The 19,776-nt window shown below is 40.4% G+C and overlaps 1 protein-coding gene across 1 annotated transcript; it reads left to right on the top strand.

Moving 5' to 3' along the window:
- The first annotated feature begins 327 nt into the window (after positions 1–327).
- Positions 328–17,673, top strand: LOC121314283 (CMRF35-like molecule 1). Its single transcript, XM_041247359.1, has 3 exons — positions 328–385; positions 5,166–5,501; positions 17,288–17,673. Exons 1-3 carry the CDS (start codon positions 346–348, stop codon positions 17,296–17,298), a joined length of 387 nt encoding a protein of 128 aa, XP_041103293.1. The 5' UTR covers positions 328–345; the 3' UTR covers positions 17,299–17,673.
- Positions 17,674–19,776: the final 2,103 nt, after the last annotated feature.

Below are 19,776 nucleotides of genomic sequence, written 5' to 3' on the forward strand. Positions count from 1 at the left end.
GATGTTGCAATGCTTTTTTAAAAATGTTTTACTATACCATGTCTTTACAATACCTATGAATGCTTTACTAGGCTTTTACTCGATGCTTGATTATACTTACATTTACCATTACTATGGTAAACGTGTACAAGGGTTCCTAGTGAATGAATGCAATTAATTAACTTTAATTTGAAATATAGACTCAAAGTGTATGGTAATTACCCAGCTCTTCTTCTGCTGTGGCTGTGCATATTGTGTGATGCTGCAACAGGAATTCTTGAACAATTCTGTGGTTAGTGTGTATATAACTCAGCAGGGAAGGAAGCCAGCACCACACTTGTAGTTGCGGACAAGTCGAACTCAGAAATGAAGTTTCATCTCCTCATCCTCCTGGCTACTCTACAAGGTAAAGGGAAATTCAAATGCCTGTGTTTTTCAGAAAGATTAATTAAAGCAAATTGCTGTAAATGTTTATCAGTTCTTATAGAAACATTTATAATGTCCTTCTGTGTGATTAAAAACAAAGTGATGCTTACCAGAGAGAAAACAGAGTCAACCAGTTATCGAGCCCAGGGAGTGTTCACTGTGACAATTTGTGAAAGCGATGTGGTTCACCTGGTTTAAAAATAATAATAAAATAAAACAAGATTCGATAAACCTTTTCTCTTTAATCATTTAACGCTTTTTCTCTTAGTAAAACACTCATTTGAATTACATTTTAACAGTAGAAGGTGAACAGTGTGGGAGTTCAGATGACCAAGCAAATGTATTTTAAGGTGAAGTGTGTTTAGTGAAAGTCTGTTCAATATATACAGTGCCTATAGTAAGTATTTACCCCCCTTAGATGTTTTCAGTTTGTTGTTTTACAACCTGAAATCTTGATGCATTTAAATTGGATTTTTTCCCTTTGATTTACACAACCTACTCAACACTTTGAAGAGGCATGAGAATTTTTATTGTGAAAGAACAGTTAACGAAAAAAAAAAAAAATGAAATGTCTTTGTTAGCTAAGTGTGTCAATACTTGGTAGAACCACCTTTGGCAGCAATTACAGCTATGAGTATTTTGGGGTAAGTCTCTACCAGGTTTGCACATCTGGATTGTGCAATATTCGTCCATTATTCTTGGCAAAATTGTTCAAGCTCTGTCAAGTTGGATGGGGATCGTTGGTGGACAGCAAGCTGGAAGTCTTGCCACAAATTCTCAGTCGGATTCAAGTCTGGGCTTTCTCTAGGACATTCACTTTCTTGTTTTTAAGCCACTCCAGTGTCGCTTTAGCTGTGTGCTTGGGATCATTGTCCTGCTGAAAGGTGTCCGTCCCAGTCTTAGGTCTTTTGCAGTTTGAAGCAAGTTTTCCTCAAGAACTTGCCTGTATTTAGCTCCATCCATTTTGCCCTCAACCCTGACAAGTTTCCCTGTCCCTGCCGATGAAAAACATCCCCATAGCATGATGTTGCCACCACCATGCTTCACAGTAGGGATACCTGGATGATGTGCTGTGTTGGGTTTGTGCCAGACATAACGCTTTGTATTTACACCAAATAGTTCAATTTTTGTTTCATCAGACCACAGAATCTTTTCCCACATCTTTTCAGAGACTCCCACATGCATTCTTGCAAATTCCAAGCAGGATTTTACATGGGCTTTTTTTCAGAAATGGCTTCCTTCTTGCCACTTTTCCATACAGGCCAGATTTGTGGAGTACCTCTGCTATTGTTGACACATGGACAGTTTCTCCCATCTCAGCCATGGAATGCTGTAGGTCTTTCAGAGTTGTCATTGGCCTCTTGATGGCTTCTCTGACCAATACCCTTCTTCCCGGATGCTCAGTTTGGGAGGACGGCCTGCTCTAAGCAGATTCTGGGTGGTGCCGTATACCTTCCACTTCTTAATGATTGACTTGACTGTGCTCCAAGGGATATTCAATGCCTTGGAAATCTTTTTATACCCCTCCCCTTTCCACAACTTTATCCTGGAGTTGTTTGAAAAGCTCCTTTTTCTTCATGGTAGTATTTTTGCTTTGAATGCACTACCCAACTGTGGTACTTACAGAGACAGGTGTATTTAACCTGAAATCATGTGAACAACTTTTATTTCACACAGAAGGACTCCATTTAACTTATTGTGTGAATCTTATTTAGTAGTGTCATAGCAAAGGGGGTGAATGCTTATCTAATGAAGACTATTTAGGTTTTCAGGTTTTTATTTTTAATTGATTTGTTTTTTCACCCCCCCCATTTTTTCACACATTGAAAGTGTTGAGTAGTTTATGTAAATCAAAGGGAAAAAAATCCTATTTAAACGCATCAAGATTTCAGGTTGTATCACAACAAACTGTGAAAACGTCCAAGCAGGTGAATACTTCCTAAAACAGCAGGTGCAGATGGTATAGAACCAAACCTCCTTAAATTTGCTGCTTACACTCTAAAAGGTTTACTAACAAATTATCAATCTAGTTTTAGAAAAGCTCATTTGACAATGACAGCATTGCTAAAATTAACACAATATATATATATATATATATATATATATATATATATATATATATATATATATATATATATATATATATATATATGATCTTTACTGAGTTCTCTAAGGCCTTTGATTTAATTCATCATAAAATACTTTTCAATAAGTGAATAAATCTTGGAGTTACACATACTAAACAGTTGTGGTTTAAATGATATTTATCAGAGCGTTCCCAAGCTGTTGTCTTTGACAGAAAGAAATCAGATTTTATGCCTGTTTCCTGAGGTGTCCCTCAGGGGTCAATTCTTGGACCTCTTTTATTTTCTATTTTTATTAATGAAATACCTACAGTCTGTGGTTTATTACAGCTCTGATAATGTCCAGGATTTTTGCTTTTATACAGGTATAGATTAAAAGCTGTATGATTATAAAATCCAGGTTTTCTTTTTTGAAATCCGATTTTGGATAAAGAGCGTAAGATAAACACAGGCCACACTAAATTCAGGCACAGAACTTGTTTATGATTTATTTCAGTAATGTATATATGCTTGCACATATGCATTCTCAGGGTTTAAGGAAGTGTGAACTACCAGCATGAACTTTCACACAGTGCTAGAGCTTCTGCTCAGGATCTAACAGCCACGAGCCACAAACACTCTGAGTTGATAAAATACTGAGAATCTTCCCATCAACCTAAATTAACTCCTTAATACAGTAATCCGTTGTGTATCAGCCAGTCACATATCTGCCCTCACCTTTTATCCGCCATGATCAAGCTCTTCAGCGGATGAGCGAGTGAGTGAGTGAGTGAGTGACAACCAGAACCAGTGTTGGATACGAAGAGTGAGTAAGCAAGTCCAAACCGCTGACAGCCCGTTGAGTAGCCTGAGTTTGTTTATTATTGAACAGAGAAGATTAGTTTAGAGATTGTAGAGCACATCAAAGTTTTTGTAAACTTTGTTTTATGTGCTCCGTGCGCTCCTATTGCTGGTAGTGTCACGTGCGCTGTTCAGTGTGTTGATAAGTAAAGAAATCCCATTTGCCTGCGGGGCGTATTAAATTCATCCTCTGTCTCAATCCCCGCCTTTCACTCAGCAACAGATACACAGCAGACAGCTACTCTGTCACAAGTATTAATACCCTGCATCCATCTAAGCAAGGGATTTAGGAGAGCTCCCTAATAAATGCTGAATCTCGTTGATCCTCTTGTCAGTCATGACAGTGACACGGAGAGGTGGGGAAGAAGGTGTGTAGTTTTCCCTCTCTGAGTGGCTGAGAGGTGGGCCTTGGGGGATTGCAGACCCTATAAGATAACTCTCTGTTGTTCCCACAGCCTGCCCCTCTAAGACCAAATGAGCCAGCTGGTGAAAACTCTACTACCAGACCAAGCACCGCAGGGGAAGAACTAGCACTCCGACAAACTAATTAAAAAGAAAAAAGGAATTTATAGTAGCGGGGAAAAACTTGGGCAAAACCCTGAACAATTCACGCAGGTTGAGGGAACGGGTGAGCGTAGGATGGAGACCCGAGCCGTGCTGATAGCGATGAACGGGGTAACGCTGCTGACTACAACACCTTTATTTTGTAGCTTTATTTTTGTGTTATATTTTCAATGTTTCTTTCACCATTTATCATTCATTATTACTTCAGAGCACATGTGAGTACACCAGCAGTTGACTGTTTATTGGTATTGGTAACCCTGTGATCTTGTTTACTGTTGGCGATATTCAGGCCACAGATAACAGCGCCCTCTGCAGGCAAAAATAAATCCATAAAAAACAAAAGCAAAACTAGGCACCAGTGCGGTGTTTCAAATAAAACCTTCTGTCTCCCGTGTGTCAGTGAATTGCCCACCACCCTTCCGAAGACTCGTTAGAATTTGTGTTGCTCAGGCATGTTTTCAGTTGAAGCTGGGTGCGAATCCCAGGTGAAATAAACAATAACTTCGATTTTGATTGCCAATTATAATGCATAATTGGCCTAATTATGTTTTCTCTAACAAGTGCCCATCCGCCCCGTCCGTTCGATCACTCACTCGCTCTACAGGGGAAACAGTAAAAACAGTAAAACTTGTATGTATATATCTTATTATGCATCCCACCCCCTTTCCCATTGCTCGCTCTATAGGGGATAAAGAAATGAAAAGGTATGTATATATTTGAATTCAGCACCTGCACACGCTCGCTCTACAAGGGATAAAGAAAAAGTATGAATATATTTTAATTCAGCTGTCCTACGCCTCCGCTGACGCCGTCACCGAAAAAAATAGGGATTTGCTATTTTCAAATGTTGGCAGGTATGAGACTGTAGCGTTTAAACAGAACACTTTGCTTACCGTTGCTGTGTTGAACATATTCCTGTAAACATGTTTCAATCCAAACCTCTTTGCAATGTCACAGCTTCCGGGGTTTGAATAAAGTGCAGTAGCTTGTTCTGTTACATCACCAGGGAAAGCTGTAACATTCTGAAGTCTGTACTGAGGTTGTATGTACACTGTTAATGCTAGTCCCCAGCAGTTTTCATCAGGGTTTTACCTTGTGATTGATTGTATGAACTTCTATTGATAGTTGTGGACGGCAGTTCCAGTTTGTGCTGATGAGGTCTCACACAAGTTGTGATCACAACATAAAAACACCAAATGAAACATTTATTTACTACAACATGCCGCTCATGCTAGCTAAACCTTTTATCAAACAAACATTTTGTATTTGCAGGTGCTGGTGCTTCCAAAGTGTGGTTGATCGCAAGTAACATGATAAACAGCTATGAAGGAGGACCAGTCAGTGTCCAGTGTCACTATGATCGGTACTTAGACACTAATGTGAAATATTGGTGCAGAGGGTATGTGTGGGGATCATGTGAAGTTATTCAAAGATCCAATAGGAACCAGAGGGATGAAGATAAAGTATCAATCAGTGATAATCGAACGCAGGGAATATTCACTGTGACTGTGAGGAGACTGGAGAAGAAGGATGCAGACTGGTACTGGTGCGGTATTGAGAGAGTAGGGATTGATGAAGGAATCCTGCTGAACCTTAGAGTTGATGACGGTAAGAAAAACAAGTTTGTAATGTTAAGGTCTATCTGTGAATTAAAATCATCTTAATAGCTAGCAAGACTGGCAAAAAAATAATCCAATACAAAGCAACAACATAAAATTATTGAGAACACATCAATTACGATGTTAAACAAGTAAGTCATTAAATGTTATGAAAGTGTAGATTATCTGGTATCCTTTTAAATTGTATGTATATCTAGCTGGACCGTGAGTTACATTCATTTTGTTTGTCATCTTCACACTACCCATGCCCAATGCACATACATACAAAGGAGAAACATCATTTTATAATCATTGTGATAGGGTGAAAACCCTGCTGGTGCACAGGTGTGTGTGTGTGTGTGTTGGTGTGGGGAATATTGGGTTGGCAGAGAGGGGGTTAAATTTCTCCCTGTCAAAACACGTGAGAATGTGGTTGTAGTCGACAATTGAATAAGTGATTACATGATTAATTATGCTCCATCCACTGGTGTATAAAATAGGTGTTCATGGGTGGTAATAAGAATTGGTTAAGAGTTAATGTTGGTGTGTTGGTTCGTGTTCCGTATGGTGGTGTCAGGGCCGGATTAACCTCTGTGCAAATTACACTATAGAGTAGGGCCCCCAGCAGAATTGGGGCCCATGCGAGGTCGCTGTTTGTTTAAGACATTTTACAAAAACTGCCTGTGGGTGGCCGGACCACACACACAGGATGAGAGGTGCACAGAAGGTTGCTTTCGATTCATTTTGTGACGGCTAGGCATTCCTTCTCGATTACAGCATCCCTGGTCTCAAAGTCTCTCACGCAAGCAGCTTCCTGCTAATGTACAATACCAAATGCTCCATGCCCTCTACCTCCTGGGAAAGATTTGTCTTTAGTCCTACTTCAGAGGCATCAGCCTGCAGAATAAAATGTATAAATCATGCTCAATTTATGCATTAATTAATTTCAGTTTTAAGGCCAATTTAAAAACCTGCCCTGTCTCAAATGTGCAGTGTGCCTCTTTACATTTTAGAAAATTTCCTTTTGAGAGGGTTTGAATTTTAGAAAAAAAAGGCAGGTAAAGGTGTACAATGTGGGAGGCTGTAGGAAATTGAAATGTGGATGTCTGCAGCCAGCAAGAAGGGTTTAAGTGCATGGCATTGGTTTCTCTCCCTTTTATAACTAACCAAAAGTTTAAAACTAAAAAAGAAGAAAAGGACAGTGTGGCAGAGCAAAGCTCTGCTCTTTTTAAATTGGCAGGGATGGGGTTAATTTCCCCTACCTGCCTCGATTTATTACGTTCAGGTGGCTAGGGTTGATTAGTTGATTTGGTTAATTAATGATCAATCAGCGCCCAGCCACCTGACATAAAAGGAGGCCTCTGCTTCTCATTTGGGAGGAGGGAGTTGAGGAAGCAGGTTTGTTATTTGTTATTTGTTATTTGTTATTTGTTATTTGTTATTTGTTATTTGTTATTTGTTATTTGTTATTTGTTATTTGTTATTTGTTATTTGTTATTTGTTATTTGTTATTTGGAAACGTTGATTCCAGTGAAGGCATTGCCCAGCCTGGAAACCTTATTTTTTTTTGTAAGTTTTGTTTTGTTGGCTTTCTATTTGTGTTTGAAGATTTTTTATTTTGCCCTTGCACCCTTTCATTTTTGTGTTTATTTATAATAAAATAGTTATTTTTTTGAACTTCAGACTGTCTCTGGGCCTCTATCCACTCACCAGCCTGCCACAGACAGTCACAGAAGTTGTTCCCTTTTTTTGTTAAACTAGACTGTTTTGTTCTATTGAACGCAATGCTACTACTGGTCCATAGACGGAATCTACGAACAGGTTTGGAACAAAAATGTGTTTTTGTTTTGATTATGTATATATAATTCTGCTGATATTGTATGTACATTAGCTGCTGGACTTTCTGGTAAACTAACAAAACCATGACCCATTAACCTCAGTGGATGTTATATTATTATGCACTTTCTAATGCTTTTGTACTTTATTGCCTGGGACTGAAGCATTTTTTTTTTGTCTGATACATATTTAAACATTTTGTGTTCTATGTTGCTACAGGTGTTTAAATGTAAATTGTCATTAATGACAGGGGGACTTTATCATTTGCATGTGATTTCTGTCATATGGTACAAGGCAATACAGGATTAAATAGTTTAACAAGCCTTGTACCTTGAGTAATCTGGTTGTTGTTGAAGAGTGAGTATGTAGGTGGCCCCCAAAATAACGCTTGGTATAGGTCCCCAGCACAGGACCGGATTAGCCAATATGCCAATAAGTTTGCCATAATATGCATAGGGCCCCCAGAATATGGGTTAATGTAGGCCCCCATGTCCTTTAATCCAGCCCTTGGTGCTTGGATTAAAGGCCCTTGTGCCATTTTGTTAGTGTGTTTTGTTTATTAACAGTGCGCTGTAGCTCAATTTAATGTGCAGATTTCTGTGTCTGCGTCTGTCTGTGACAATACCATCTGGGCTGGGAGGCTACCGTGCCTCTCAGAACCTAAATGAACAGATAACTTTCCAATCCACAACCCCCCTCTTATTGCGCTCATCGACTCTTAACGTCACAGCAATCAAGGAATTACCTCCTTGTGGACGTTTTGTAAACTGCAAAAATGTATGCATGCATGGCCATCTCCCACAGCTGGATTAGATATAAACCTAGAAGAATACACAGAAGGTCAAATTTACATTTAGGACTAGATTCTCAAAGTTATTTTTTATTTATTTTTTTTGTTTAAATAAATGTAGTCATTGCCAATGGTTTTTACCCTGGTTTTCTCTCCAGTTTGGAATGCCCAATTGTTATTTGTATCCTGGTTCACTGCTGCAGCCCCCTGCCGACTTGGGAAATGGAGGCTGGAACACATGTCCTCTGAAATGCGCTCCTGCACCAATTCGTCATTTTTTGTACTGCGGATCCACAGCAAGGTCACCAGACCTATAGAGACAATACAGATCTGATGGCTCTACTGTGGATGCCCTAGGGTTGCTGGTGTGCTGTGAACCATGGATTCCCTGCTGACCTAGGTCCTCCTTACCTGGGTGGCACTCAGCCAATTGCGCCCAGTCCCTTAGGAACCCCCAGTCATGGTTGGCAGAGACATAGCATGGATTTGAACCTGCGATCTCCAGGCTATAAGGCGCATCCTGCACTCCACGCAGAGCCCCTTTACTGGATGTGCCACTCGGGACCCCCTCAAAGCTCTTTTACTCAATGTGAGTACAACTAGATGAGATTCTGGGATCAATAAGCTACTAACAATCAAACGAGCAAGATGGGCCGAATGGCCTTCTCTCGTTTGTAAACTTTCTTATGGGGAAAAAAAGACCTGGATTACAAAATAAAAGCACTTTTTCACTGGATATCGTTGTCTGCCTGTCACTCCTGCATTGCATCACCACTACACCTGTTCCCCTTCACCAGCCACTTTGCCACACCGTCGCAGCCCGCGTTTCTCTCTCTCTCTCTCTCTGCATGCCAAATCAGTTTGAAGCAGTTGCTATTAAGACATACAGACAATAAATCTACCCACTGCCAAACCACGCCCAGTCTTGACTGCTCATGAATATGCATGACAGTGGCAACGGTAATGTAACAATTAATCATTAAACAGTTTTAGGTAGTGATGTGTGTGGTTTTTTTTAAATCTGTGATCTTTAGTTGTTTTTGTGCATTTTCATTTGCAAGTGAACTGTGACACTAAGGCCTTATCGAGCACTATATTCTGTAACTTTGGATACTGTTGTTAAGTTTGTGTCGTTTTTTTTTACTATTTTGCTGATGGGTCATTAACAGGGAATTGTACATACTGCTACAATACGTATCAGATTTTAAAGTATGTACTGTATTACAATCCACGTGTCATCTCTTTTGGCAAGTGAAAATACTTCTGTTGAAAATTAGTGTTGTACCAACAAAAGCAATACAGTACATCTAAATAGAAGCCTACTTATTTTAAAACACAAGAGTTGGAATGGGCCAAAATGAAATCGGATATGCATCACGCACGTTTAACCGTAGCTGAAGTCAAAATTTTATAGGGTTGGATATGTGAGTGCTGACTGTAATTAATAATCTGTTGATAAGTAGACTCTCCAACTCAGCAACATACTCATGTACATTCACTTGAGTTGGACTTTAGCAGCCTCTCACCTGAACTAGAATTAGAAATGGAATGTTTGTTAAGTCTTATTTTCTCCACTGAGAAATGTTGTGCATGCCTTGCTTCATTGGAGATGGATTATTGCATTGTCCTTTTCTTTGCTGTAGCATGTTGTGTCCTGTTTACTTCTCGTGCCAAAGTGAACACACTTGTGCAAGTGCAATAACAGGAATCGCACCTTCCTCACACGGCTTCAGTAACAGGAGTTACTTAAAACAAATGCTCCAAATCATGCCCTTAGATCGCAGAATGTTTTCTCAAGGAAGCTCCAGCATTTTGGATTGATCTGCCTTTTCTGTCAGGCTAGCTATTAGTTTTCTATTTCACAACTCTCAATACATTTTGTAACTAAACTACTGTTTTTTTCATTGTCCTTTTCTGTAAAGCTATTTGTAAATTGTGGTGTTTTATAATTGCAGTGCACTAATTGGTACTAATAACACTAAACTCCAGTAAGTGTTAAATACATTTCTGTATTTTTGACTCTGGTTGCTGTTTGCAAGTGAGTGACTGAGCGAGGAATCCTGGGATTGGCACAGTTTGGGGGCTTGTGCCCACTCCCCCATATTGCTTCTTTTAGAAGGTTGTCCTTTTTTTTTTTTTTTTTTTTTTATTTTTAGGTCAGCGATGGAGGTTTGCTGGGGAGAGGGGTAGGATATCCTGTGGGGGTTTAGTTGAGTGTCCTTCCTGTCAAAGACAGTGTAGTATTGGGGACGTATCGGGTCACATTTTGCAGAGCGGCTTCCCAAAATCAGACCCTCAGCTCAAGGATGAGCCTCCACTTGATTTGATGAGATTTCAAAGTTTTCTACTCCCTTTTGAAAAGTTGAATCTAGTTTCTCATTCTCTTACAGCAATATTGTAATACACTCAGCAGCCTGTGGAGTTCTTGTTATCCTCCTGGTAACTATTACTGTTTGCATAAGAAAGATCAAGTCCAAAGAGGGGGGTAAGTTAACATATCCTGTACTGCTATTGTCACCTGAGCATGACAATGGACATCTTTCTCTAGGCTTCCTGGTTACATGGATGCACCCAGACTAACTTATGCGCTTTCTGCATCACATTAGTTCATTTAAAAGGGACCCTTGCTATATCCCTTAAGTCTCCCATAGTAAAAGCGTAGTAAAGTATCAGTAATCACCCTGGTAAACTGCTGTAAAGTTCGTGTTGTATAGGTTGACAAATGCCAAGATTACAACATCTCTAATAAATGCAACAACAACAAAACAGGTGTAACATTTTTTTTTTTTTTTTTTTTTAATCTTGCTTTCAAATGGCTGAAATGCTTTTGTGTATTGCAGGAGGAAAGAAAAGAGGATCTGAGAACAACATTTGTGTGAGATCTGCTTTTATGTACCTTTCTTCTATACAAGTCCATGCACTGATCTCGCATGCAATGACATTCCCATTATATAAGTAAACGTGCCTGTTTGCATGCTAAGATGGTACTGCCAGAGGGTGCTGTGTCTCTGCTGCTTGGACTGTAGTCCATCCCCACAAACACTATTCCTCAGAAGTAGCTTGTCTCAGTGAGATCATAATCTTTCACCAATATATACAACTCAGCACAGCCACCAACCACTTGGGTCTCTTCTGCTGTGTCTTGCCTAACTTGAAGACTTGTTATTTTTCAAATTGGGCAGAAAATCAGGGGTAAAATAATTGAGCACAATAAATAAATATATATATATATATATATATATATTATTATATATATATATATATATATATATATATATATATATATATATATTTTCGTTTTTTTACATGAATACTATACGAACACTAATCAATGTCAGCCCTTCAGAGACAGTCGGAAGTCCACCGTGAGATGTTACACACTACATGTGTGCGAATTTCAGCAAAGACATGTCCATTTCCTTGGCCCTGTACCCACAGACTGGTCTCGCTAGGGAAGTACTGATCTTCATGAAAGATATTTTGTCTCGATAAGTCGTCATATGAAGAATTCTAAGAGTCTCATTAAAGGGAATCCCCTTACCATGTGTTTTTTTTTTTTTTTTTTTTTTTTTTTTTTTTTTTCAGCAGCTCCTGTTTTAAGTGTGTACTTTTGATACAATGACAAGCAAAACCTGTTAAAAAAACAATGGTTGTAAGCACTTCCTTGGCCCTGTTCCACACTCTCCAATGGGATGATGAAATCCCTCCAGCTCATAATTTTCCCCAAGTAAAGTTCTTTGTTTTGACCAGAGGGGGAAATTATCAGCTTTCTAACTAGTGTTCATTACAATTATACACCTTGTTAAACTATTTACCCTGAAGAAATTATAATAAAGTTTAATAAATTATTAATTCAATGAGAGGAACATGAATGGAACTACTGGACTGTTCGATATTACAATTTAGGCACATATACAAACATGATATACAAAATACATACTGTTCTGCATTTTCGTTTTTTTACAGATGTTAAAATGGTTAAAAATCTGTAAATAGTGTTAAATTGAAACATCGGTAAACATTGGCTGAAAAAAATCTCAGTATACACACTTTACATGTGTAATATGATGCATGGCAGTTGTGGTTTCTGATTCAGTTTAATGTCCCTGGCATGCATGATGAAGCAGAATCTGTACAAATCGAGGATACATTTCCCAAGTTAACTGGTACTTTGCGAACATTTGGGCAACCGCTGTGCTGACAGAAACAGTATCTACAAAAGGTATGAACATGACATCAGCACCAAACAAGCCAGGTTTATTCACCTTGAAATCATGAAAATAAATTTGACAGAACTGGGCGGTACAAGCATTCAGGAGACGCGTCACTGGTCATTTACGTCAACGCATTGCATAAGTTTACCAAGCAAGCATCATCATTTTCTGTCAAACATGCACGGTTAAGATTGACGGCAGTTTTTTAGCTGATGGGATATAAGGCAAGCCGTTTTAACATTTAATCCTCAATTGCTGATATCATGAATGGCATTTCTGATATCAAGAATTGATGTCCGGCCCGGGGAATAAATAAATTTTTGTCCCGGGTGCTCACCTCCAGGCTTCATTAGGGTCCCCCAAGCACCTGCGCATTGGTTTTAAGACAACCCGTTGAATTGATGGTCAGAAATGTGCCAGCTCTAGCAACCAATGAATGCAGATATTTTCACTGATAGTCCAGTAAAATTAAATTCTTATGCAGCATTCCCACATATCATATTGCAGTCTGCACTATAACCTACATCTGCTTTCTCTAGTTAAGCACACAGCAATCAAGACTGATCTTGTTCCAATGAAATAAAATGCAAAACGAATCAAAATGCAGTAAAAGCAGATGTTATAACTTAAATAATGTGCATATTCACCGGGGCAGGTGCATCATTAATGACGGGCTTTCTATTGGGAGATAACGCAATACATATTTTTCTCTGTGGCGCTAATTCGTATGTTTCCACCTGAGGAAGTTTAAATTAACTGTAAATTTGTCGAACGCATGGTGAAAATGTTAAGTGTGACATAGCATTAACAGTGTTGTTTTGCATCAATCACGACTAGAATATCGCATTTGCACTTTAACATGATTAACATTTACATCATTAGCATTAGCATTGACAAGAGCTTTAGAATTAGCATGTCACTACGGACTTTGATTGGCCAACATTATCAGGTGATAATGTGTTTGTGACGTGACAGAGACAGTGTTGCCAGATTGGGTTGGCTCCCACCCAGTTGGGTGGTTTTTATTTTGTCTGTGCGGGTGTGATGAAGTGCCCACCACTGTGTGTATTTTCTGTTATATGTTACGTGTGGTGTGTTAAATGTTGGTGTATAGTCATTGGTACATGGGACATAAACGGGTCTGTGTAACACAAGCGTTTAAAATGTATATTTATATTTAGGCACGAGGATTGCACAACACTTCACGTGCAAGTAGAAAGTAATAATATGTGAGCACGAGGAATTGCACTTTATTAATTCACGTGCAGTTGTACCGCGACTCCAGTTGAATGATTAGCAGTCGAGCCTCGGTACAGCTGCGTAAAAGCAGCATGTTTTCACTCACTCTGGGTTGTGTGTTCGGTGAGTGGAGAACGGGATTGGAGACGGAGGTAATAGTAGTAATTGTAATAAGTAATAAGTAAAATATCTGCTCACCGTGTTTGTCTGTTTAGTCCGTTTTGTTTGTCTATTTATTTTGGCAAATGTGCTGTGTCCTGTTTTTGTTTGTTACAGCCGTTTTATTTTCTGTTCTATTTATTAAATGCTGAGCGAAAGCATTCGCTTGGCTCCACCAAACTCCATCTCTCTCTGTTGCTTATTTCCTGGCTCTGGTCTGACACCACCCACTCCGGCCATTTTTGTGACATGTGGTGTCATCGTGGGGTTACCAGCGCCCCCTAGACGCAGACCAGAGCAGGAACAGCAATTTCTTGTTTTTTAAAAAAAAAAAAAAAAAAAAAAAAAAGTCAGAAGACGCCGTCAGGCTGAGGGACTGGATCCGGGACAATGCCGGGCTGGAGGCACAGTCCATGCCCATAGCCATCCGGGTCCTGTGGCTGATGGACAGGGAGCGATGGGAGGCAGACGAGAGGGAACACACCCCAAACTCCCTGGAGGAAGGTGTGGAGTTGGTCCTCTGCTACCTGGAAGCAGCTATAAATGGAACAGCAGCCCAGGTAGCAGGGTCTCCAGCGCCCAGGTGGGGGGACTGTGGGGATCCAAAGCCCGAGAGGGAGCTGTTCACATCTACCCCAGCAGAGGGTGAGTGCCTGCTGGGATCACTTCCCCTACCGTCACCACCTGGAGAAGAGGAGCAGGTGCTTCCTCTGCCTTCATCTCTTGCAAGTGAGGAAGAGCTGCACCAGTCCCCTGTAATAATGGTAGACTACACGCCGCTCCTACCTCCACTGCCAGGAGACTACTCGCAACTCCCTCCTCCACCGCCAGGAGACTAGACGTCTCTGCCACCTCCACTGGAAGGAGCAGAGCAGCAGGAGCTGCCTCTGCCTCCGCCACCTCCACTGGCAGAAGCAGAGCAGCAGGAGCTGCCTCTGTCTCCTCCACCAGCAGAGGGTGAATGCCTGCTGGTATCGCTTCCCCCACCAACATTAAGAGAGGAGCTGGAGCTGTCTCTGCCTTCACCAGAAGGACCAGGAGTAGATGCTGGTGGTCCTCAGCAGCCCTTGCATAGGCTGCTGAGGGAAGCACAGGGAAGAACCGCCCGGCCGCAGTGGCCGAGAAGAGGGCCAACACCTGCACCCCAGCTTGTCCTGACTCCCTGCCACGCTTTGCCCAAGGATGCCTACCACGCTTTGCCCAGGGTTGCCTGTTGCTCCGCATCACCTGGGATTGCCAGCCGCTCTGCATCGCCTGGGGTCGCTGGAACTGCTTCGCCAGGGGTTGCAGTCAGCTCTGCTTGGCCACAGGGGTCAGTGTGGCTGGGGCCCCCCCAGAGGGAGCTGCTGGCTATGAAAAAGGGGGGAGAGGTCAGGAGACCACCTTCCCCTGCAGCAATTTCGCTGCCAGAGATCTTGGGAGGTCTGGAGACCATCAACCCCAGCAGCTTTTCCGCTGCTGGACTTGCCCCGGCTGAAGGAGTCAGTCTGGGAGCTGTCGGCACGTCTGACAGCCGCACCATTGGCAGCATTTCCGCTGCCAGTGGTAAAGCGGGAGGAGAGATTTGCCCCACTGTCAGCACTTTATTAATTCACGTGCAGTTGTCCTGCGACTCCAGTTGAATGATTGATTGATTGATTAGCAGTCGAGTCTCGGTTCAGCTGCATAAAAGCTGCATGTTTTCACTCACTCGGGGTTGTGTGTTCGGTGAGTGGAGAACGGGATTGGAGATGGAGGTAATAGTAATAATTGTGATAAGTAGTAAGTAAAATATCTGCTCACTGTGTTTGTCTGTATAGTCCGTTTTGTTTGTCTCTCTTGTTTTGACGAATGTGCTGTGTCCTGTTTTTGTTTGTTACAACAGTTTTATTTTCTGTTCTATTTATTTATTAAATGCTGAGCGAAAGCATTTACTCAGCTTCACCAAACTCCATCTCTCTCTGTTGCTTATTTCCTTGCTCTGGTCTGACACCACCCACTCGGGCTGTCTTTGCGACAGCAGTTAAAAATCGCATTGTGCGGGTGATGATAATTTGGGATAGTTTTAGATCTTTGGGGAGGTAATTCTGATTTTAGAAAAGTTATATAAAAAAATGTATATAAGCACAACTAAAAATAAAATCCAATGAGCTTAAGGTAAAATTACGTTCAAGTTAAGTTCATAACAACTTTAACCACTTTTATGGTCGTGTATAATGATTGACAATAGCAGAAGCCAATAACATTGTACCTATGTAAGGCAATGGAATGCATACAGCCAATCGCAGACAGACAAGGCCGGAATTAATCATAACAGTTGTCACTCTCTGAGTGGATATATCAGAATCTGATATAAATTAGTGTAGTCAGTGACTGAAAACATCTTACAAGAAATCAAAATGGTGAACAAAAACGTTCAGCTTGAAACAAGTGTTACACTGGCTGTTTTTCGTGACCTGGAGATACTGTACGTTTCAACACAGACGAGTTGTAAAGCCTATCGTTTTTCGAATGATTGGTGAAAAAAAAGCTCCTAAATTTTTAGATTTTAAATCTTCAAGCATTTACCTGCCTCCAAATAACGTGGATCTTGGAATTACATTCCAGCAAAAAATGGAAGTCGGCAAATTGGCACCAGCTCGCAAAAATGAAATAACTACCCAGTATCAATTACGATTGCCTGAATTGATGGATATGCTCAGGAAAATTGAACTTTTTAGTCCCAAAGCAGTCGTGTCCAGTTGATGTTATTGAAATACAATGGAGAAGTATTGCTTCCTCTAACATAACAGAGAAGTGCGCTGTGGAAGAACTTTGGCTCAAAGTGAACGAATATAGAGATGCAGGTGGAAATCACTGCTTCAAGAACTAGCTTTCGGGACCATAAAGCTGCTTACCCTGCCAATATCTAATGCACATGTGGAGAGAGCTTTCTCTCAAGTGGCTCGTCTCAAGGACGATACCCAAAACCGAATGGGGTTGACAGTGCTTCAAGCATGTTCGTAGGGTCAGGATTGATCAGGAATGGATGGACTTCATTATCTTTTAGTCCTCCCTGGAAACTGCTAGCCAATTTTGATTAAAAAAATTGGTGAGACATTTTTGTGACAAAGTGGATTATATATAGCTTAAGTTCTCAAATTGTTGTTTTTGGAGTGGCATGCTGCTTGCCAGTGTTATAAGGACCAGTGCAGTAGGTAAGTGTAAATATTTAATGTATTTCTTTGTTAATTTGCTGATTGCTGCTAGTCGTGGTATTGGCTGTGGCTGTGTAAAAACACTACAGACATCACTTCCCGCTCAACCCAACCCCCTCCCGGTCTGTGATTTGTAATGAAAATACAATCAAGTAAGGTATTCTTACACTTTTACATAAATGTAGAGTCTTGCTAAGGGCATTCTCTAGCACAAGTTACCGAGTGTATCACATTCCAGGGGTCTGTCCGTACATGCAACTTCCTGTATGACATCGGAAGACTTTCCTAATGAATATGCCACTTAAATTGGGCATGTGTGCTAAATTCTTTTTAACCGTGCCCCTAACTGTCATACAGTAAAATGAACCCCTTTTTCTTTCAGCCTCCCTGTGATAGTGTTACATACACCTCCGTGGCATTTCAGAGGAAGGATCAAAGCCAAGGAGCTCCTGGAACACTGGTCAACGAAGAGTCGAGCAATCCCGCCACCCCTGTGTATGCAGCTATTCGAAAACCCCAACTCCCATGAAACCAGATCCATGCTGTGCCTTCCCAGCTCATTGCTGCAGCTTATCTAAAGCCTTACTGCCGGCAAAGAGAGAAAGAATAACCTAGCTAAGCATTCCTTGTTTACTGTGTTTGAATTGAATAGTTATGTTTTGTTAGCTTTGTCTATTTTCTCTTGGGATGTACTGTTGTAATAAAAAAAAAAGTGTGTTCTAGAAAGTTCTAGAAATGTGTTCGAGTTCATCTTTGCCCTTGCCCTATAATAACCCCGTATCTTATATAACTTGTTTTGGTTAGAATGTTCTAGGGAAAGGAATGGTTTATTCAGAGGGCCGAGCCTCGAGGGAGTGATCTGGCCAATTACTCTCTCGCATGCAAAAGCCTAACTTGGTAAGTTATAAAGGACGGGGTTCTCCCATGCTCTGATGAGTCAGCCGTGAGGATTAGCGCGCAGTCCTGCTCGGTAATTTCTTGGAGACAGCTGCTTTCTCTTACCAGGGTCGAAGGGCTCTCCCGATCCACTTGGAAGGGTAAGAATTAGTTCAGTTGCGTCTCATGGATTGTATTGATCTGTGATTAATATAATCTTTGTATGTAACTTTGTTGGGTTGTGTCCCGTTGGGGATATCATTATTCGCAGTATAGCATCTGTGTATGTAACTGTATGTGTGTGTGTGTGTGTGTGTGTGTGTGTGTGTGTGAAATAATAAAGGACCTTTTAAAATTACTCTGTGAAGTAATTGTCTTATTTACTTCCACATCAACTTCCTTTTAAATTTAAAGTAATTAAATTTCACACAACAACTGTATTTGCATTTAAAGTGAGACCAGACACCTTGTTATCTTGTTAACAAACCTGTTACTTCACTGTTCTTCCTGGTCTTGCCACCGTAAATCTTGCAGTTTTACTATGCTTTTTTTCTTGGTTATACCATGTGCGTACCATAGTTTACCCTGGTTTTCCATGTTTTTTAATATGATTTACTATACCTCTCTGGTATACCTGTACATACCAGCACACGCATCGGCAGCTGCAATGATACAAATGTGAAGGGTATTACCACTGTTAATTTTTTTTTTTTTTTCAAAACTTTTCTGGGACCCTCTCAGTGTGTGGGCCCCTGTGCAGTTGTACCTGCTGCATCGGCTTTTGCTGCACCACTGCATGTGAGTAACACAGTATACCTATATCCCGTTTGAATCCATTCCCAAGCTGTCGTGTTCCAACAGATGCTGCTACGCAACTGTGTAAACCTAAGCCCAAACACCACTCTAGCACTATTTATTAACTTGTTTGTAATCCCTAAATATTTTTTTATCATATTCTCTCACTATTTATAGACACAGACACTACATTTGCAGACCTATCTTTTTATAGTAGACCCTGCAAAAATCAAACAAACTCAACTCATTTACACACAACGTGTTTTACAAGCAGGCCGCCATGAGGGAATGGTCACATGGGGGCTGTATCATTTCCACTCGCTGCCGGCAGATGGATGCAGTTGCTGGAGTGAAACACTGGTGACCCGTTTTGCCCGAGTATCCCGTTTTAGAAAACCTTCCCCTACAAAAACCGCCCCTTCCACTGCTTATGAAAATTAACAAAGAATAATCTATAAATGGTTTAGTACTGTAACGATCATACTAGTTATAGCTTATATCATCAGTAATCAAAAAATAAACAAATAAAAAAACAAGCAACAAATGATGACAACTCCACAAAAACTAATAATAATTATTATTAAGTAGTCCTTTCAACTAATTTACATAAAAACTTCAACTAAAATAAATCCACAGAACTCTTAGCTAACACTATTCCATGACTACTACTGATAGCACATTCAATAAATATTAGTTAAAATACATTATAGTGCTGGCGTTTCCTTAGAAAACTTTTGCATATTAAAAGCAATGCCAAGTGAAATAAGGTATAGTGAAAGCATAAGTAAAGCCCAGAGAGGTATAGTAAATCGTATTAAAAAACATGGAAAACCAGGGTAAACTATAGTATGCTCATGGTATAACCAAGAGAAAAGCATGGTAAAATTGCAAGATTTACTGTGGTAAGACCAGCAGAGAAGGAGGAACGGTAAAGTTACAGTTTGTTAACAAGCTAACAAGGTGTCATTTGACACTTTAAATCCACTGCCAGTTACAATTGACTGTAGGGGTGTGTTATGAAAATGACCATGAATAAAATTCAATGGCGCATGAAGTGGTGGTATAAGATGTTTACACTAAATATTATTCCCAGACACTGCTCTCAGGTGTGGCCACTTATCACATTTATTCTGTAAACATTGAAATGAAAACTATGAGACGGTTAGGACAGTTTGCACTTGTACACATGACACTGCTGTG

The sequence above is a fragment of the Polyodon spathula genome, chromosome 4 (assembly GCF_017654505.1).
Source record: "Polyodon spathula isolate WHYD16114869_AA chromosome 4, ASM1765450v1, whole genome shotgun sequence".
Taxonomy (NCBI): domain Eukaryota; kingdom Metazoa; phylum Chordata; class Actinopteri; order Acipenseriformes; family Polyodontidae; genus Polyodon; species Polyodon spathula.

What these genes read in the sequence shown, in the direction of transcription:
- LOC121314283 (XM_041247359.1), top strand. Translation starts at nt 346, where the DNA reads ATGAAGTTTCATCTCCTCATCCTCCTGGCTACTCTACAAG. An exon ending in CCTCCTGGCTACTCTACAAG is followed by an intron (nt 386 to 5,165) that starts GTAAAGGGAAAT and finishes TTGTATTTGCAG; the next exon opens with GTGCTGGTGCTTCCAAAGTG.